Genomic DNA, 22,470 nt, shown 5'->3' with positions numbered 1-22,470 from the left:
TCTAAATCTAAAAATTCTAGAGCTCTAAACTTTCTTCAAAGTATTATTCTGCTCTCAACATTTAGGCCTCCCCTTCCTTTTTCCAGTTAGAGACCTATCAATGCATGGATTTCTATAGACTCGATGTTGTGGATAGATGCCAAAGATAGACAGAGATCACCTCTTCATGTAAGCTAGAGGCGCAAGGGGGAAGAGGAAAGCCTTTTCTCCTGCTCTTTTTCCTGTGCTCCTTATTTGCCAGGAAGTGAACACGTGACTTTACTTTAGTTCTTCCAAGTGGGCACCTTGCTCTTACTTGCTCCCACCAGGTAACATCAGATGTATTCCCTTTTCTATGAATTAGTGGGGCAGGGGGTGGGGGGGAATGGATTTTTCTAAATTTTAAGTGAAACTCTAGTTAGAAGGCATATATATATATATTCCAAACTGGTGACCTCATGTCAAATCTGCCGCTTATCACCAAGATAATGGTACTATTTTTGTTTGTTTTCATTACTTGTTTTAGTAGAATCCTGTCTCTATTAAATTGGGAAATTAAAAAGCTGAGGTAACTGTATGACTCAAGAAAATATGAGAAAGTATTTCTCAAGGACTTGAGGAATTTTTCTACATGATTAATATGCAAAGTTTGTCAATGTCAAAGTAATATAACTTAAAATGACATCGAAATAAACCACAGTAAGAACTAGACCAATTTTAAAACAAAAACACCACAAAGGTTCTATATCACATTTTTTATTTATGACTGACAATACACATCTTCTTACCTCTAACATCTAAGAGAAGTTGAGAGGTAAAACAATAATAAAGGAAGCAAAGTATTTAAAGATAGGGTGAGAGAAGGGAATTATTATTTGGTAGGTGAGAGTTTTATGCAGTCACTGCAACTATTATCTCTTATAATATTCAGAACAATCCCAGAGGTCCAGTATTGTTTTCCCCATTTAAAAAAATAAAGAAACTAAGATCCACTATGGTTTGGTAACTTGCCCAGCTCAGACTTCTAAATGGTGGAACTCAAAATAGGCTCTTTCTTGCTGATAATTAAAAATAGGTTTGGGTGATTCAGTGGTAGAACGCTCACCTGTCATGCAGGAGACCTGGATTGGATTCCTGACCCATGCACCAGCCCCCCTCCAAAAACGATTAGGTTTGGGGTGTTTTTCCATTAGGATAAATCAATGTGAACTAATATAAGTAAGAAAATACGAAGAAATATAGTTTTGAAGACTAAAAAAGTATGTTTGGCAATGTTAGAACCTTCTAAAACTGGCTTATTATCTCTGTCTCCTCTCCCCCTCCTGTTCCTCCTCTTCTTTTTAATTGGTTCTTTATTGAGATCCTTAATGCTTTTATATGAAATATCAAAGGAAACTAGAGCCTTTTATAAAAGATGAAAATGTTATTTTTTAGAATTTTGAGAGTTTCATTGATTAAAGGCTTTTAAAACCTAGGAAAAAATGTGTAGACTTACAGTTTGATATTGATATCATAGTCAATAAATTATGGACTGTCTCCATCAGATCATGTTGCTGCTTTTGAAGAGCTGAATTATTCACAGTTGCAGTCACTAATTGTTTTTCGAGTTCTTCAATAATGGAATTTTGCTTGGATACTAACACCTGGAGCTGATCTTTCTCTTCTTTTATGGACTGTAGTTGAACTATGTGCTTGTCTTCCATATCTAGGACTTTCTTTTCTAGGAAACTTGTAAAGGAAAAGAAATAGTTAATTAGTGAAGGGTATTCTGAGTACCATCAAAGCCATATGCTTTATAAATATCTGATCATTTTCATAATTCTGAGATATTTTATATTTACTGAATTTCTACTTCTCCAAGCTCTCTTTTAATATGTTACAGGAGTTATAAAGTAATGCGGTATTGACCCAACTCTAAAGAAACCCTCAAAATTGCTGAGAAGTGTTTGTGTGTGTGTGTGTGTGTGTGCACACGTGCGTGTCTGTGTATGTATATGCAGACATACCCATATATGCTCATACACATGCACACAAGAAAAGATACCTCATTCTGGACTATAAGTGGTACATGAGTGTCACAAACATTAGATAATATTAAAAGAGTTTAGAAGAAGGGGCAATATTATTATTTTTTATACTTTTTTATTGTATAATATAACATATATACAAAGCAAAGAAAGAATAAAGCAAGTTTTCAAAGCACTCTTCAACAAGTAGTTACAGGACAGATCCCAGTGTTTGTCATGGGCTACCATACCATCATCTCAAATTTTTCCTTCTAGCTGCTTCATACATTGGAGGCTAGAAGGAAAAAATATATATATATATATATATGTATATATATATATATATATTTTATCATCACTTTTATTTCTTTTTTTTGTGAAAAAATAACACATAGCAAAAAAAGCATTAAAGCATTTCAAAGCACAGCACAACAATTAGTTGTAGAGCATATTTCAGACTTTGGTATGGGTTACAATTCCACAATTTTAGATTTTTACTTCTAGCTGCTCTAAGACACTGGAGATTAAAAGGAATATCAATATAATGATTCAGCAATTATACTCATTTGTTAAACCCTATCTTCTCTGTATAACTCCATCATCACCTTTGGTCATTCTCCCACTCTTTAGGGATATTTGGGCTATGCCCATTCTAACTTTTTCATGTTGGAAGGGCTGTCAATAATAAGGGGTAGGAAGGTGGAATTAGCTGATGTTTTGGAATGGCTGGCCCTTCTAGGTTATCTTGTCCAGGAACCCATCTGGAGATTGTAGGTTCCTGGGAAGTTACCATAGTGCATGGAGCCTTTGAGGGGCAATATTATTTTAAGCTCTCATGCTCATGAAATATTTTATTTGAGAAGGGAGAGTTCCAGTTAGGCCAGACTTTTTGGTAGGATTTAGCTTTTTCTTAAACTATAAATGTTTTAATATTAATCATAATGATGAAAATCACTACTGATATTTTAATGCTATGTGGCAGTTGCTTCTCCAGAAGTGGTAGTACACATATTTGATCCTGGTTTATGAATAGTCCTTTGACTTTGGGGAAATCCTTAATCACTCAGTGCATTCATTTCCTACTCTGTAAAATGGGACTAATACTACTACCTAATTCATTGGGTTGGTCTGAGGAATAAATAAGGTAATTTATTAATTCTTATGCACAGCAGCACTCATTAAATGTTAGTTATTATTAACATTATTATCTTAATTTCCAATGAGGATATTGAAACTTAAAGACTACAAATCACATATGTAAAAATCACACATAACCCATAGCAGATGAAGCATTCAAACCCACGTCTTTCTGACTCTAAACTCTAAACCCTCTCTTTTAATTTAGATCCCTTTCTTCTCTAAGGAATTTAACTTCACTATCTCCCATTGTATCTTCCTCCCCAGCCCCTTAGTTTATTGTGACTTCTGTTAGCCATGTCAAGCAAGGAACCCAGATTTGGGAACTGTCTCTTCTACACTGTTTCATACTTAAAATTTATAATGTAAACTAAAAAATTTTAATTTCCAAAAGATTTTATTAATGGTTATATTTTAAAGCTGTCTAACTTCAATTTATAAAGATAAATTAGTATAAATAAAATCACACTGAGGGTGGACCACGGTGGCTCAGCAGGTAGAGTTCTCACCTGCCATGGTGGAGACCCGGGTTCGATTCCCGGTGCCTGCCCGTGCAAAAAAAAAAAAAAAAAGGACACTGATTTTTAATTGGAAATGGTTCTGTACTGTGACAGAGCATTCAGAAGCAATTCTTATACAATTACAGTCCTGTTTAAATTTTTGTCTCTAACTTATTAGCACTGCTGTTGCAACTCATGGAACAGTTTTAGTTTGTTAGATGTGTTTGAAAAGGTGATTAGTGAAGAGACTGTTGTGATGTTTAAATTTAATATCACATATAACTAGAGTAGAATTACTGGAAAATTTGGAGAAGTACGTTATAGGCCAATGGAAATGCAACAGAAAAAAATTATAAAGGACAAGTGATGGAACAACAAGAATGACAAGAAAACACAGCAAGTTAGAATGATGATTGGAATCACTACATTATGTGTTGTAAAACTTTGACATTCAAAGAAATTTCATCAAATTATGGAAATGATTGAAAAACAGTTATGTTTCATAATAAAAAGCTTTACAAAGAAAAAATAGTGAAAGTTATTGATATATTTGATATATTTCAAAATAGCTCACAGAGTAGTTTTTTTTTTTACAGAATAGCTTTTTGTAAGACTTATATTATAGCTAAATTTGCTTGTAGTAAGGGAAAAATACTAAGCAGTATGCCTGAACTAAGGAATAAGATTCATCATTTCTAAGTGAAAGGCAATATCATTTAACAAATATTTACCATTATTTTCAGTTTAAAATAATTATTTAAATTGTAAAATAGAAAGAGTATATTGTTTTTATGACCATTTTCCCTGTTTTATACACATTCTTGATTGAAAACAAGATGCAAGCTCAGTTGTACATCTGATAATATGTAAAAAATTATTCTCATGTGATCCAGACTGGAATGAACCTCTGAAAACAGTCCCCACGTATTTTTGTTTTTGTTTATCTTGAATTTTTTCTATGTTGTATTTAAATATCAGTAAAATCATGTTTAATCTTAACTTTTTTACTTTATAATATGTTTTACAGGTAAGTATTGTGTCATGAAACTTACTTCTAGTTGTACATTGCTTTAGTTTACTTTCTGTTGTTTTACATTAGAAGAAACTAAGTCCCCAAAGTCAAAGAAACATGGTAAAGTTAATACTAAAATACCTAGGCTAGTGGTCCTTTTCCTCCACAACATTAGCAGTATTTTTTTTTTTAAGAATTAACATGCATAATGTTGAGACCTTTTTGGGAGATTACCAAAAGGAGATCTTTAAGGGACGAGAGAATAAAAAACAAGGTCGAGGTCTGTGTTAGAAGGTTCACTTCATTTTAAAGCTCTTCTCGAAACTCCCTCCACATTTTTTTCCCTCTCAATGTTTCTGATCCTTATGCTATAACATTAAGAAACTCAGCATTTTGGATGTTATGCCTATACATAATAGTCACATGAGCTAGGCTTTCATATCTGGAAAGTGAACAATTATGAATTACTATCATTTTGTACATTTTACCTGTTCTTATCTTGCAACTTGTTTATTTCACTGGTCTGATCCAAAATCTGTTTTTCCAATTTGTTCGTAGAAAGTGAATGTTCCAAAAGCTGCAACTCAAGTCTTGTTGTCTGATTTAATACCTGAATGTTAACAAAATGAAATTCCTTTTTGTTATTTTTTAATTAGATATAACTTCATTTTCATTAAATTATCCAAAGTATGGTAAAACATAAGTAAAAGATTTTTCATTTCCCCAACTATTTTTTTTCCCCAACTATTTATTTTTGGCACATTTTCCATTTTCAGAAAGGGCTCAATGTCATGTATTCCATCAGTATGTGTTAATTTTTTTTTATGATGTCTTTATTTTTGGAAGTGTTTAATAGTTCTGGATAGTAGTGTTTCTGTTAGAAAATATAATGTTATTTTTCTAGTTCTGCCATATTTTTGTCATTTTCATTATAGTGAGGTAACTGGGAGAATATAATATTCATATTTAATATATCAAAAATTTCTGGTAAATGAAAAAAACTTTTCTTCTCCTAAAAAAAAATGCTTTTCTTTTGTTTGTCGTAAATTAAGACAATGATTAGAACTTAACATGCTTCCATTACATAAAAATGGATTTCATTTTTCTTTTCCTAGTTTAAAAATCATATCAACCAATTAGGAAATAATAAAATGTCAATACAAAGTGGAAGATCAGTTTTGCTTTGAGGGCCTTTCTGGTATATAACATATGCAGTATCACTTTTCCCATTGTATTCAAATAACTTTTAAGACTCATTCTTTAGAATTTGGCTGCCTTGTCGCAGGAAGAATTGATTACTCACATCCTCCGTGGTAATGGTTATTCAGGATGTGATGTCACATTTAAATGTAAGTCAGAGTTGTTGCCAAAGAATAAGTGTCCTTGAAAGAATCATTGTTTGCTTGGTGTCTTTATGTCATTAGTAAAAGACTTATCACGGTCATATGGAGGTGTAGAGGTTTTAGGAATGGTCTGATCCATAATCAAAGCTGATTGAGTGCATATCATGAAAACTATTCCATGAATGACTTAAGACATTATGCAATATAATGGTGTGATTTTAATATGAACAATTGGCATACAAATTTGACCTACATCTTATTTGGGACCAAACGTTTTATGTTGGTTATTTCTAAAAGGAAGTAGAAAATTGGGTCTCCTATTTAACTTATAAGGGTTATAAAATTTGTAGGTGGGAGGAGTGGAGGGGAAGAATGGAGTATAAGTCCTGACCCCTACAATTATTTTTTACATCACTTTTCTGAAGAGAAGCATACTGCTGGATGGGGCTTCAAGGCACCCTTCTGCAGGTGAGTATCTAGATTATCCAAGTCAGGTGATTGTATTTTCTCTTAAGATCTCCAGCAAAGCACCAGTGGACCAGGTGAGGCATTGCTGAGATTCCTGTAGGGGGGTCAGAATCTGGCCCTTACAGGGACTTGACATTTCTCCATGCCCCATTGCGGAACTAAACAGACATCTTGCACTTCTCAAACTTGGAAGTTCAAGTTAAAGACAAAGGAAGAAGGATGGTCCATAATTTAAGCACAAATTCCTTAAGTGCCCTGTCCTCTGTGCTCTGTGGGCTTTTGGCCTAAGTGGCTTCAGAGTCAGAGGTGCTGATTTCTCTATCTCTGGGATGCCCCCTTGTCCTTCTCTGCCCCACCGTATTTAGGTGCCTGGCCACGAGCACAGGTTATTCAGCACAAGCACCGCCTTTGGGTTTTGGTTTGTGGGTGATTTGGGGAAGGCAAGACTCTGCCATTGACCTACTTATCTAGTGAGGGAGGCAGATGTGCCCCAGATGTCCATGATGCCCTGGCTTTGGCACTGAGCTCACTATAACTCGTCATTCTTCCTGACAGCTGGGGTATAGAGCCTTTAAAGAGTAACTGGATGGAAGAGCAGATAGCATTAGCTAAGTTGCAACTTGATTCTAGAGGTAGATAATTGTCAGTCATTTCCACCTTTGCCCCTTCCTTGCCCCCATCACAGTTTTTGTCACATAAGTGTATGGTTGGGAGAGCAAGAATAGAGTGGCTTGGGCAAAGCTCCCTTTCCCCCTCCTTGTAGTGCTCAGTCCTCTGCACTTATTCACATGCTTCAAAGCAGGTCTTGGTGCCTCTGACACTAGAGCATGGGCTTTACTGTGAACCCTGCCCCCTGCCCCATGCTATTCCCCATCTCAACTAACCAGGACCACACTGATTCTCCCCATGTCCACTCGTGTCAGGGCCCAGGACTGCCAGCCTTATTTTGCCTTGTTTAGTTTACCCAGCTATTTATTTCCTCAGTTTTTATCTTAAGAATAAGCCATACTGGGAGCAAGGTGCCTCGGCTCTGAGGGGAGGGAAACCAGGACGTGGAGCACAGAAACAATGTAGCTGCAACATCTGGGTTTCTTGTAGATCATTTAATGAATCCTCATGGACTAGTGAAATAAATGCTAGACCACTGAAGAAGAAGAAAAAAAAAGATCTACAGCGACCCTTCATTTAATGTTCTCTCATACAGATGTGTTGGAAGAATCTTGCTTACAATCTCAGTTTTTCATATTTTAATTTAAATATATTTCATAGCTTCTCAGCAAATGCCTTAAAATGGAGTAGATACATAAATTCAGTTTGTTCATGTCCTTTCCTTTGGCTTAGCAGTTTTAATGTGTTTAGTTGGACATTATAGACTTCTTTTGAGCATTTTCCTATTATCCTGAATCACATCATATCTTGATTGCTTTTTAAATTGTGACCCAACATATGCACATTAAATTCTAGTAAGTCTGACTTACAGGGAATGTAGCAAATGTTTACAGTAATTACTGTTATCTGAAAATACAAGAATTATTACATTAATGAGACTTTTTGGGGAGATGATCTTGATTGCTCACCAATTTTGCTATCAAAAGGTGAGGAAAATGAAATGTTGCTAATTTATTTTAATAATTGACTATGGATGTTTTGATACACTTACTTTAAATTTTTGCTGAATTTTCATGTTTAACTTATATTGTCTCTCAAGACTGCAAGTTTCTTGTCATCCATTATATATTTATTTATATTCTTCCTAAACTGTCATAATATTGTGGAATGATTTAGTGACCAAATAAGTTGCTATTCTATCCTCATATAAAAATCCTTTATTCTTCTGCCACTTTCCCTATTTTCTCTATTTTATCCAACAGTTTTAGTGAGGCAATAAAATATTAACTGTACCATTCTGGAAGTGGTCTTATAAGAGTTTAAAGGTTAAGGTTTCTCTTATCTCACATACCCTCCTGGTTGATATGTAGCATTTCTTGGTCCCTTTAGCTGAAGTAGCATATAGAAGTAGTATTTAGTGGGAATTGTTTACAATTGAGTCTTGTTTTCTTAGAGCATTACTTATGGCTCAGACTAGGAAGATACTAACTTCAAAAACCTGTAAAGGAGCCAGGATTAGGAGCCAAAAAGCAGAGTCACCAATTATGAGGGCAGATCCAAAGGTTTAAACTCGGAGCATCTCCATAAATTCCACCAGCAGCTCTTTTTTTGCTACCTGTACTATTTTTATTGGGCCACCTGTTGTGTGTCATTTAGCATGACTCCGGATGATTAAAGAAAAAAAACGGTTTTGCTGTTTTACGTTTTGCTGTTATTCTTTGAATACTTTCATATTTTATCTTCTCCTTTTTTTTGTAGCTCATAGAATTTTAAAGCTAAAAGGAAAATTAACAATCAAGGGTCTTGCCCAGGCCCTCATTTTATAGTTGAAACCACTAAGTCCAGGAAAAGATAAGTGCCTTGCTCAAATTTATCCTTACAGTTAAAAGAAGAACTAGAAAAACAATAAAACTCAAATAAAATTTAACCTCTTGACTATTGGTTAAATATTCTCTGTGCAACAACATAGTTCTTCTCATTATTCTGTTTATTTCTTTCTATATAACCTCATAGTCCAAATTATTTTAACAGCTCTTTAAGAGCTAAGATTTTCTCTTAACTCAAGCGTTAGGTTTAAGGACAGGGTTCTTTCTAGCTCTTCCATAGTACTTTCCAGTTCTCAAATGCTCAAAAAGTTTAGGACTTAGAAATATGAAGTATATCTAGGCTGTAGAAAATACTAGTGAGGTGGAGGAACATTTATATTGTAACGTTTTATAGGAACTACATATATATATATATATATATATATATATATATATTTGTTGTTGTTGTTGTTGTTAATGCTTGACAGGGACTGGAAATCGAACGCAGGCTCTGGCATGTCAAGCAAGAATTCTGCCACTGAGCCCCCGTCGCACTGCCCTATGAACTATATTTTTATTAATTTTATTTTATGTTATGTTACTCAGTAACTATATAGCACAACTTAGTGCTAATCTTTTAGTTGCCTGAAACCTTTTATGTGTTTTATATTTCATTACTTACTTGTGCTTCAACATCAGTTAACTTCCGAGTTTGTAATGCTGTTTGATTCAATAGGTTTGTTCCTATTTCTATCATCACAGCAGTCTGGTTTTGTACTGCATTCTGTTGCATCTCTACCATTTCTTTTTTCATGTTGTCCTGGATGTAATTCTCAAGCTAGAAAAAAAAGAAGTGATAAAAAGATAGTCATGAGTCGAATATCAGAAACCTTGCTCCTACATATTAGTCACTTTTTCCCTGACTTTAAAAAAAAAATCTATTTGCAGACCTTTGCCTTGCCCTAGTTTTGATATTAAAAGCTCTGACAGCTCAGTAACATCGTGTTTAAGAGAGAGATAAAGTGTTCGTTGTTCTTTTGTATAGCTCTAAAAGTCCACACTTGTGGCAGAGATAGGAGATGGTAAAGGTACAACTCAAAGATGGAAAGGGGGCAGTGGAATGCAGCAGGAAAGGTCACTGGAAATTTTGCTATGCTGTGTTCATTCTGCAAAGCTTAAGCTCTGTCCGTGTCACACAGAAAATGAAAATTTGGTACTATAGAAGCTTAACTATATCTGCCATAGTTTAGAAATTTTATTTCTCAAAATACAGACAGACTTAGACTCTCTAAGATAGAATATGAAGAGAGGAGCACCTTAAGGTTTTTTGCGTAACAGGATTACCACTCATCTCCCTGTTCTTTCCTCATATTGAATTCATCACATATCATACCTATTAATTTTTTCCTAGCATGTATTCATTTTTCACAATTTCATTTTAATATATCAGACAATGCAAACTTAATCCTTCATGGGTTCCATCCATCATTTAACATGCTTTAGGAATGTTTCTTCTCCCTATCATTTTGGAAGATGATGGGCATGGCAACTGGTTCTTACAGCTTAAGCACAAGAGAACAAAGAAGCTAATTTCACTTCCATAGATATAGGTAACTACATCTTTGGCTATAAAATTTTAGCTATAGATTGGTGGTAATAATCACATAATTAAATCAAAATATGCTATAGCAAGGTATATGGGAAAATACAGATGAACTTGGAGCCAGAGACATCTGCTTCCTGGAACTTTACAGTTGCTTAACTTTTTTGGGGCCTCAATTTCCCCATACAATAAATAGGGTTTCTAATTGGTCAGAGGAGTGTTTTAAGGATAATTAAGGCATTAATTAAACTTTAGATACCAAATAATTTAATTTTCTTCCCTCTGTTTTTTATAATGATCTAGTGATGCGAGTCACTGTTCTATTCATTGGTCTAAATTGTTAAAGGGCATAAGGGTAGAAATCATATTTTTATTCCTTTTTCCCATAGTATAACAAAAATATTTTTATTAAATTGTATAATTTAAAGTTTATTATAAAACTACTTCTAATACCTTTCTTTAAAACTTGTAATTCTCTACAGAAAAACCATTCATAAAGTCAGTCATCAAATATAATTCTTCCTAAAATGTTAACTATTAAATAATTCTGAACTCATGCCTTTAACAATAGAAAATAGAATGGAAAGTGTGCAATTTCTCCCTTACCAATCAAGTGATCGGTACTATTTGTTCTTATAATTAATATTGGAATTATAACTTTACTGTTTCCATTGCTTTTTTGTCATTGATTCTCTCCCTACTTCTGCTTCCGATCTCCTACCATCTTAGTTACCTTAATAATTAATGGTCATTACCTAGTGATTGTCCTCCCTTGATTATTGGGCAGATGAAATCTTCATGAAATGTGACAATTACTAGAGCTCTGATAATTTGTAAAATTGTAGTTGAAGTTTTTACTTCTCCATATGAATCAAAATAGATTAAACACTATAAAAACTGGGTACTATTACTTAGCAGTCCAACAAACATCTCTAGGACAGGCTCCATACAATTTGAAGAATCTGATAACCCTTGATAACCTTTTGTTAGAGCTTGTCCTAACTACCTCAGGCTTTATAATGGCTGTTTTCTTTCATCGCTCTGTTTCTCTCTCTTCCTCTCTCTTTCTCCCTTCTCTTCCCTTCCCTCTTTTTCCCAACTTTTTAAATTTTTTTTATAACTTTTATGGTTGAAATACACTGTTTAAAAAATTCATAGATAACAGTTAGTATTTCTTCTCCCTTCCTCACTCTCTTTCTCATTACCATGGGAATAATGGAATTTTTGAGGTTAAAGTTAAAACCATATAAGTCATCTAGAAAAGTTGTTTTAGCTACTCTTAACACCCAGCAAAGATAATATTTAGAAAGATTTATTCTGGGAATCTTGGAACTTGTAAAGATATACTTAAGCTGAAGTTTGTTAGGTTTAAATGCATACTCTGAAATAATAACTTATAAACCACTATAAATAAAAAGTCTTAATCTTCATATTGATTTCCATACTTAAGGGCAAAATAAGAGTTATCCTATCTTTTGTCAGTCTAAATCATATAACTAAAGGAGAATGAAATTTTTTTTTTTAGCATTTCTAGTACTAATGAGTCAAATGTGGTTACAGCTATCAGAAGTAATAAAAAGAATATTTATAATTTGAAAATTTGAAGTTAAGTTCCGATTTAAAATCAAGATTTAGGAACTTTGGAAGACATGAATGAAAGACCTAATTTTTAGAAAATAAAATTTCTTAACTTTATCAATACCATAGCTTTTTCTATTCTTGAAAATGATAAAATGCCAAATGTTTTATAAGTCACTACTTTTCAGCTTATCAGGATGACAAAGTATATGTATATGGTACATGTGTGTCTGTGTTGTTAATTTTACACTGAAGCAAATCACAAATGCATGTATATATGTGATGTGTGTGTATATACAGTATATACAGCTTCGACGGCATGTATCATTGAAATAAAAGAAAATTATGTGTGATACTGACCCAATTGCTAATGAAATCTTTGGGAAGAAAATAGAGCAGAAGCAGAAATTTCAAATTTTAGACATTTTGTCTTGATTTTAAAAGACTTTTGTTTTTACAATGGAAGTAGTGGAATGAAGCTTTTAAAAGAAATGGGTATGACAATTTGATACTCTTTAGCAACAAAGAAGAATATGTTTAGCCCCAGAAATAATAGAAACACTAACAACTACAATAATGACAGTTACTTCTTAGTGGTTACCATTTCTTAGCTACTGTGTTAATCTCTTTATATTGATTCCAGATGCCTAATAACAGACTAGGCATAAGCACTGATTGATTACTAGTATACATATAGGCCGCTTCACAGTTTCTCTGTCTTTTAACAGTCAACAGTGATATATCAAAATTGGCTTGAGTGTGTGTTCCATTATGGAGTTCATAATGCCTTAAAAACAGATAAAACACCTACCACTCAGTTTTAAAAAGAGGGGAGGGGTGACTTTTTTATCAATAGAAAAGCTTAGAATTAAAAATTACCCATGCTGATTTTAGCTCCTGCAAGTTTCATGACAAAAAAATTCTCTTTTACCCCCAAAGACTAATAGTTTTTTTCAGAGGTCCAAAGACAATAAATATTCATTATGTAGTATAAAAAGGAACTTTTCCAAATGATCTCCCATTTAATGTAGCCTTTGGATAAAACTCTATATTCCAAGGAGCATGAGATGAAATCTAGAAATGAAGTACACTTGGCTGATCCACATGATGAATATTGAAATCTCTGTCTCTTGACCTTGTTGAGTTAGTTGTTTTCTAGTTTATTGCTCTGGAATGTCTTTCTGCTCAATATCTCTCTTTTATTATTTTTACTGTCTGTGACTGAAAGCAGGAATCTGCCCAGTGAAACTCCTTTCTAGTATCTGGGAGTAATACAAGAAAAAAAAGTATTAGTTAAATATGATATCACCTCCCTTCTGCAGCTTCATGCTCTGCTCTCCTTTGGCAAATGTTTCTCATCCTTGTCATTTACACTTAGCTGCTTTTTTTTCAAAACAATTCCAAGATACTTGAACCTCCCAAGGGAGAGGACATGGTTTTTCTAATTTCACATGTGTGGCTTCACATATTCATATTTTACAGAAAAGTTTGACGTTGCCTTCATATCTGAAAATAATTATGCAGTCGGTGGTTGAGATTTGTGGATTCAAGTGCCTTTGAAGAGATCCTCATATACAAGATTGAAAGGACAAGTGCATGCATTAATTTTGTCCTCTTCTTAATGGTTTAAGCACTCTTTAAAGCATGGGTCCTTGAGCTATTTCTCTATTCTTGGAATTCAAATGAATATCCAAATGTAATTAAGGTTTAAAGCAATAGTTATCATAATGGTTACATAGATTTTTGCTCGATATTATTTTAACTTGCTTAAAAAAAGAAAAAGATTTGCACGATAAACACATTCTTTAAAACTTAGTCACTGGGTAAGCCACGGTGGCTCAGTGGCAGAGTTCTCGCCTGCTATGAAGGAGACCGGGTTCGATTCCCGGTGCCTGCCCATGCAAAAAACAAAACAAAACAAAAAACTTATATAAGGTAACAGTAATAAAATATTTTAGCATAAAATACATGCATATGGATACATATATTTGTTAAGTTAAAATATGTCCTGAAGTTTTGTATTACTCCCAACATTTTGAATGATTAATTTAATGGAAAAAGTAAGTCCAATTGTGAGGCAACTATCTCAGGTTTATTACACAGTAAAGTGTTTCTCACATTATCTTCCGTTCACCAAGATTATCATCATTTTTACTATCAATCTTGAAATCTTGGAATTGGCTGGGAAAAGGAAAAAAACATAGTGTGCAAAAACCATCCCCACTTCAAGATTTTGATGTTGGTCACTTGTCAACTAGAAATGCTGACTGAGAGATTATTCCTATTTAAATAAACTTCAATGCCCTTATCTCTTTTAATTAATTAATTTTTGTCCATCAGAATGACCTAATTTTCCTAGTAAATTCACAATTTTAGGTTTCCTTGGAAAGTTTTTCTAACATTTTGATTATGAAACAAGATATTGCAACTGTATTCTCTTGTGCCCCATAAAAAAAAAATTTTTTTTTCCTACCTCAGTAATCCTTCCCAATTTGACCCTTCCTGCCTCAGTAATCCTTCCCACCCATTCTCTCTTCTGGATTGTCACATATACCCCTGACTGCTCTCCTATCATCCCACCTTCAAAGTCATGATTTTTAAATGCAAATCTAATTACTTTGCAGCTCAGACTATTCCCTTGCACATTTGCCTATAAGATGAAGTCCAGTTTCCTTATCGTGGCAACATGAACACTTACCTGATCTATGCATGCTATCCCCTTAACCTCACCTCATGTGAACCTTGCCTGGCTGTCCACACCAGACTACTTATGTTATTTCATATTCCATTCCTTCACCTACTCTTCCTTTTTATTTAGATTCTTTTTCCCTTCTGTGATTATACATCCTCTTTTATTGTACCCTATCATCAAAGTTACCTACTGCATTTTGTATTCTGTTTTGGTACCAAAAACATTTTGTATTTGTTTCATTTATTTTTAATCTCCTAATGTCATAGGTTTATGCTTTTGCTTGCTTGGGGTACTGAAACTTTATGGCCATTCTACATGTAGCAAAACATTTACTTTTAAATTGGTTTGAACACTTGAATGCAATCCAAAGATAGTCAGTTTTGAAAGCTTTTGACCTAATGTACTTGGTTCCCTATTATGAAGAAAAACTGAAACATCTTTTAAGGTCTCCAGACAGTGTCAAGATTGGACTTTTCTATCCCTCCTTATAGAGTTTTGTTTTGTTTTTTAACTAGAGATTTTGCTGTCTAAGCAGTTCCGTACTCAGCAGTATTTAATGGGCAATGCTGAGATTAAAGTAGTAGAAAGGACAAGGTTGTGTATGTCTTAGGTAAACATGTGTCCTTCTAAAACTTAGAGGCCATTGGGGGTAAATGAATAGATTGGACATAATGTTCAAATGCCCCATGAGCTGAGCAGTAGATTTTCCCATGTTATCTCTTTGTATGGATGCCATGCTTGAATTATATAGCCTCAAAAGCCCCATATCAATGATACTTGCCTTCCATTGACTTTCTTTATAATGTTGGCATTTTCTTATAGTCAGTGTAATACACTACAGGAAATCCAGAAGAAATCTAAAGTCCTAGAGAGAGAGGCATAGATTATCTAGGTAGTTAATGTGATTTCTTTTAATCAAACCTATCTTCACCCACCATAACTATATGGAAACTACTTGGCATAAGATCGTTCAAATACTTCCTATAAATAACCTGTTTGGATCTATCCTTTTTCCTTTCTTTCTGTTAATAACTTATTAGCGAATTTCTGTTATCTAATTCTATGTCAAGACAACCCTTTTCCTATTTTAACTAAAATAAAGAGATTAAAGTCTACTTGTTGACCACTATAAACTTGAAGACATAATAAGAAATAAAGTTTCAAGCATCGACTGATCACGTACAAAAGTTAATAGTCTGTCCCTTTCCTCCTGTGACAGATAAAATTTTAAATAATTTGAGTATGTATATCCATATCTCATCAAATTAAATCTTCTTTACCTTTATTTGTTAGTGTAGCTCACAATTCCTTGTCATTATTTAATTAGGGGATGCTTCATCATTAGCAGACATTTTAAACATATGTAATTTAATGAAACTGGTATAGTAACCTCATATAAACTTGTTTGGACATTCTATATAGCAAAATGTCACATCTTACACATATGTATCTTTTAGAGGGCTCTTAAGATACCTATCTACTTACCCAAATAACTATAGATCATTGACTTACAGTTCTTTAGGATAACCTGTACAGACACTTGTAAGTTAAATAGCAAATAAAATCCATCCTACATTGTAAGGCCATATATAGAATAAGAAAAATATTAGAAATTTACAATTTCAAAATGCTTTAACATTATTTTTTAATTTTATTTGATTCTCATACTGCCTTAGTTTGGCTTTCCCCAAAAACAGAGCCTGAGACAAAGGCATGCATGCAGGAAGTTTATTTAGGAAGGAATCCCTGACAGCAGCAGAGAAGGAAAGGGGAGTGAAAGAAGAAGGAGGGAAAGCCAGTTCAAAGATTTGTTACTTCTCTGGCTACCACTGTGGCAATCAGTTAAAAAAAAAAAATCACAGAAGGCTTTCTGAGGAGCCCTATGAACTATCTCAGAACCGTCCACCTGGGGCAAGAAAGGACATGTTCCCATCCCTCACTCCACAAGAGTAACTCCAAGGACATGAACTCTCCCACACTGTTAGATTTGTGCAATCAAGAGTGCTGAATAGGTTCCATGACGCTCCTAGTGAACCTGGAGTCAGAGATGTTCCTGGGCAGAAAACAGAGAAATATGGTATTGCCAAAGACATGGACTAAGAGATGGAGCTGAAAGGATTTGAAGTAGTCCACAAGAGATGCTCCCTAAAATAGCTGTATGATACTATTAAGCCTATTTTATAAATGAGAAAACTGAGGATTAAAGAACTTAAATGCCTTACTCAAAGTCAAGTAGTGGACCAGAGTCTACCAGGCTGTGACAAAAGACACAGGCTAAGATTAAGTGGTTTTGAGTACTGTATGTTGAATGGGATCTTATTTAAAAACTTTAAAGTGTACAGTCAGAAATTTGATGCAACAGGGAGCCAATTCCTGCTGGATTTGTTGGAGAAGAGTGCCATCATAACAGCAGTCTTTCTGAAATAAGGACAATATTTCTAATACATTGGGGAAAGGACAAGGCCAGAGGAAGGTATAACATAAGCTGAACAAGGCTGTAACAGCAAAAGCAACTGAGAAGAGATTCACTTTTAATGTCAACAAATACCCAATTATATATTCATCAGTATTCTATAAACTTCTGGTTCTTTGGATATTTTGTTAAGTTCTGAGTTTAGGAAATGTTAGTATGTTTCCTACAAAATAGAAAGAAATCATAAAATGATCTTCTCCTTTTCAAAATGAACTGAATTATAATTTATTAAAAATAGAAGCAATTTTAAATTGAGCCCTAACAATAATTGATAAACTTAGGCTACAGTATTCTGGGGATTTCTTTTATAACAAAAATGAAGTCTTCTTGCTGTCTCTGAATTGAAGGTATACGGAGAGAAAATAATAGAACAAATATTTCTAAGGCCTTCTGTGCCAGACAGACTCACTAAAATGTATGTTTATTTACAGTCACATATATATACATACATGTGAATTTATGCCTACATATGTGCTTAAAAACATATTTATCTCTATATGTTTAATATATCCTCGCTTCTCTATGGAATAATAGACTTTCAGAAGGTGAAAAAAAAAAGCCTTTTGAACACTCATTTTATGAATTCAAGTATATAGGGCCTAGATAACAATGCTAATAGAGTATAAACTAAAACCCTGGTCTCTTAATATCTAGTCCAGCAGTCTTAACACTGTGCTGAGGCACCTGTTCTTACTATCTTGTTGAAAATGTGCTACCCAAATGTTAACATTTCTACCTTTTCACTTTTATGATTAAGTATTCAGATACTAAAGATTCATTATATCTTTTATCTGTCCTATTTCTACCATATTTCTTACTGCTATGTGTTTGCTGAAATCCTGGGTAGATTCCTAGGAACAAGATAATATAATAACCTTTAAAGCAGGTTTTTATTTGTTTTTTAAAATAAATAAATTTTATACTGTCACAATCACTATACTAGATAGCCAGAAAAGGAAATTACTAAAAAAAATTTAGATGATTTTTGTGTTGAAGATACTTTCAAACTGGTTTGCTGTTCTTTTTACAGATGGCAGGAAGCTCATATTGTTTCTTTAAAAAAAAAAAAGGAGGGTGGGGGGGAACTTAGGAATGCAGATGGAAATGCTTGAGAAATCATAGAATTGGGCCTTGACTGCCCTGCTGAGTGCTGCTGCCTACAAACAGACCTCCAGCCAAGCTTTTCTGGTTCTTTATCTCCTCTTTTTGCTAGCAAACCTCAAAGTGGAAAGAATTACAGTAGAAAAAATTACAGTGGACAGAATTTTTAAAGTATATTAGATGTTCAAAAAACTTAGCTATAAAGTATGCCTTCTTTTCTCTACAAAGTTATACTACCGACCCATTTTCAGGAAAATAAGAGTTTAAAGTTATTTTACTAAGTAAGAATATAGCTCTGTTATGAATTGTTCAAATTCTCTGCGTAAACATCATTATGCATTTTACCTGGGTTAGAATAAATTTATACAAACATATATTTGTACACTCTCCATGGAATTGGAATTTCTATGAACAAAATGTAATGATGCATTGTGTATGGTTGGGGGGAAACTCCATAAACTTGATATAACATCATGCTTTAATCAGTTAAATAAAGCTACCCAAACTATAAATGATAGTTATTATAGTATAATACTAGGAAGTTTTTAGGCAAGTGTGTTCTTTTCGTTTTGATTTTCCTTTCATAAAACTGTAGCTGCAACTTTTAAAAATTATTTTAGAACAGCTAAATTTATGTTTTGCTGAATTATTTAGAAGGGAAAAATCTACCTTTTGTACTATATTAGATTATCTCTAATTTGACATCTGGTTCAGTTCCCACTCTAGCAAGTACAAGTTTTTCATATTTTCACATTTATTTACATAATTTCAGTCCCCTTGTGTGTATATACTTTTAAGGAATTGTACATCTGCTTGTGCTTTGCAGAAGCTAAAAGTGATCAATCTTTTTATAACACATTAAAAATACAAATTATTTAGTTAGGCTATATTTTGCATATTAATTTTTAAAACTGTATTGCATTTCCTAAGCATTTTAACAAAACTTATTTTAAACCTGATCAGCAGTAGAATTTTAATCAGAAGCAATTTAGCAAAAGCTAAACAATATTGAATGATATTCAAAACAAGTTATGTGGTAAGACATAGAATAGTATGACTTTTTTTTTTTTTAACTAAATATCTCTTCTTGGTTCTTGGCCTGAACTTGTTAAGAAGGGTAGTAAGTATGTATCTAGGTACTTAAAATTCATCATTTGAAATTTTGGTGGCTAGGTTGGAATGGCTATGTACTTTGAAAGTTCTTAGGAAAACCCTTAAGCATATTCCATGTCTATTCATGGCTCCACTGCAATTGAACAAATATGCTCTGAAAACCACATGCACAGTGTTCTGTGGATTCTTGTAGTTGAATCTACTAGGAAGAGAGACTTGACTGCATACTACAAATGGTGATTATGACTTTGGGTGAATCATTTAGCTTCTATGTATGTCTTCCGATGACCCTAAATAAGAGAGTACCTTACTATAGAATATATGTTGTATCAAACTTCTCTTTACAAAATAGCAGTTCTAGGGATGATGTTGTTTATGACTCATTTTCAGAGGGAGTTCATTCAAACTTTGTTTCAGAGGTGTGTTATTTACGCATTCCAAGAGTCACTTTCTCTCCCATGATTGAATAGGAACGGTTGGGCACAAATTTGGCCATGAAACGAATGTTTCACTCCTCCTCATGGAGTTTAAACACACATTATGTTATTTACGTGGGATTACTGATACTTATCTTAAAATCGTTTTTGCGTAAAAATTCATGGTAAGAAGGATTTTATTGAAGTAAAGACATCAATATGTCATGAACCTTTCTAGCATATTAACTTGCTATATATAAAATCTATTAAACTGTCCAAATCATGAAGAATTTTTGTGGCCACTTATGTGATGCCATACTGACATTGTGAAATATCATTCTTTGGTGAACTCTTCTCACTAGTTGTTTCATCACAATAGAATTGTTATTTTGATTTGCAAATGTTTTTCCATGAAGACTAGTAAGAAATGTTAATGCACTACAACTCAATTTTTAAGAATTATACAGTGGGTTGTTAAAATTAAATGCTGTCACAGATACTATGTTGAGCAAAAGAAGCCACACACAAAAAGAGTACTTACTACATGATCTCATTTACATAAATTTTAAGAATAGATAAAACTTATCAATGGTGATAAAAACCAGAATGCTGATTTCAGGGAGGGGCGAGGGATAGGGGGCTGAGAGAGTTATTAACTGGGAAGAAGAGTGGGAGAATCTCCTGGAATGCTGGGAGTATTTTATATCTTAGAGCTTGTTTTATAAGAATACTTATTTTAAAATTTCTTACATCAAGCTGTAATTCAATGCTAGTACATTTTGTATACTTTCTGTATTTTATACCTCAATAAAAAGACTTTTAAAAAGGAAAAGGTATTTTTAAAATGAAATGTTTAACAAATATTGTTGTGATGCTGTGGTCACAGTTACCACAGGTGATTTTATTTCCCTCTGTCTTCAGTTTTCATCTAGGGTAGTAAAAATACTGCCTGAAGAAATCAACTTTGGAAAAGTAATTTAAAAATGACTATCTGTAGTGAGCTATGGATTAAATCATTCTAGCCTCCTGAAGAAAGCTAAAATACTCAGTTTGGTAAGTTAGTAATCTGACATTCTGAAGCACTGTACTTCCCAGATCAAGCATAAAAGGCATTTGCTCTTGGAAGACCAAGAAAGAATTCACAAAGTTCCCATTAGTCTAAAAATAAATAATAAATAAATAAATGTCTGAGTCATGTATTGCTACTTGTTGGAGTTCAGTAGCTTGAGTCTAGGAGGAAAATGAGTTATGCTATGAATAGCTGTTCTATCCGTTGCCCAATGGAATGAATACAAAATTACTTTGTGAAAAGAAAACTAGATTAATTGGTCTAATGAATCTAATTATATTTTAAGTAACTCCAACTCAAGTATTTCTTGCTTTTAAGCAGCAAAATAGATACTTGAATAAAGTAATTGTGTATTGAATTAAGGTGGGGAAGATGTTATATTTTTAGGGGCATTTATTTCTTAGTAATTTTTGAAATTGTTATGGAATGGTCTTTACAACAAAAGTCTGGAATCAAACATACATGGGTGTGAATTTCAGCTCCATACTAGCAGGCCACATTTTTTAACCTCAGATTTCTCACCAGTAAAATATGTATGCAAGCCTACTATGCTAAGTTAATGTGACAATTAAATAGACTAAATTAACATAGTTTCCAAACTGTGCACCAAGTCATCTTATGTCACGGCAGCAAACTCATAGGTGCACTATAAGATATTCTATGTGTTCAAGGGAATCCCAACAATACTTGATGTCTGTCAGGCACTGTAAGATTTAGTAGCTCAAAGTAGCTCAAATTTTAACATTATTAGATTGTGCTACTGTGTAAAGCTGGGATTTTGATGGAAGCTATGACAAAAAGCAAGTATAACATGAAAATCAGCGTGATACATTAAATGAGGATGGCAGTATCCAACCTGATTCTAAGGTTTGAGAAGCTGGGCAGTGCCTAACAGCCATATATATGCCATTCGTATTGTGGTTAAGATGAAATTAAAACATTGGTTTTTTTCTTTCAATTTATGTATATTTTGTTTTCAGTTGGCTACTTAACTGTCAGGACATATATACTCAAGTTGTTTGTACTTCTTAATAAATGTCACTGTTGTGTATTTCTCTGGGTCTAGATCTATCTGTCGAAAAATTTCTGAGATTCTAAGGCACCATGAACTGAGAAAGAGAACATCATAAAGCCTTGCATTTAGTAGGATGTAAATTCAATCCATGTTCTTCTTCCCCTTATCCCAACCCAGATATTATCTTTAATTGTAATTTCTATGATTTGATATGTTTACTGGAAAATCAGTAAATTGAAAAGAACTAGTAAAATGTACAAGATTTTCACTAACAACTTTTAAAATCATTAAGAAAAACACTATGTTCCCTGCAAGCGAGTGTCTCCTTTTAAACTAACAACTGTATAAGCATAAGTACTTCAGGAGAAACATTCTCAATGCAATATGCATATGTTCTGGGGAATATCATGGTTGCTTCCAGGCTGATGTGTTTTTGGTAGTGCAGTGGAAGTACAGAACATGTGCAATTTTACAAAATTAATATGGTCTATTTCTGCATGTAATTTTTAGTTTGCATACTTGCCTTCCTCATTTGTTTTCAGTTGAACTTG

General features: G+C 33.5%; 2 protein-coding genes across 2 annotated transcripts in view; one reads left to right on the top strand and one right to left on the bottom strand.

Moving 5' to 3' along the window:
• Window positions 1-22,470, top strand: part of MCPH1 (microcephalin 1) — a 271,418-nt gene that overhangs the window by 149,635 nt on the left and 99,313 nt on the right. The gene's annotated exons all lie outside the window — the stretch shown is intronic.
• ANGPT2 (angiopoietin 2) overlaps window positions 1-22,470 on the bottom strand; it is a 58,531-nt gene that overhangs the window by 24,541 nt on the left and 11,520 nt on the right. Inside the window, exons 2-4 of the mRNA XM_077152988.1 lie at window positions 9,542-9,697; window positions 5,123-5,244; window positions 1,475-1,707 (exon numbers count right to left, since the gene is read on the bottom strand). Coding sequence (XP_077009103.1) covers window positions 1,475-1,707; window positions 5,123-5,244; window positions 9,542-9,697 — 511 coding nt within the window. The remainder of the gene's footprint in view (window positions 1-1,474; window positions 1,708-5,122; window positions 5,245-9,541; window positions 9,698-22,470) is intronic.

Source organism: Tamandua tetradactyla, chromosome 3 (assembly GCF_023851605.1).
Source record: "Tamandua tetradactyla isolate mTamTet1 chromosome 3, mTamTet1.pri, whole genome shotgun sequence".
Classification (NCBI taxonomy): Eukaryota; Metazoa; Chordata; class Mammalia; order Pilosa; family Myrmecophagidae; genus Tamandua; species Tamandua tetradactyla.
This window is presented reverse-complemented; position numbering and strand designations above follow the sequence as displayed.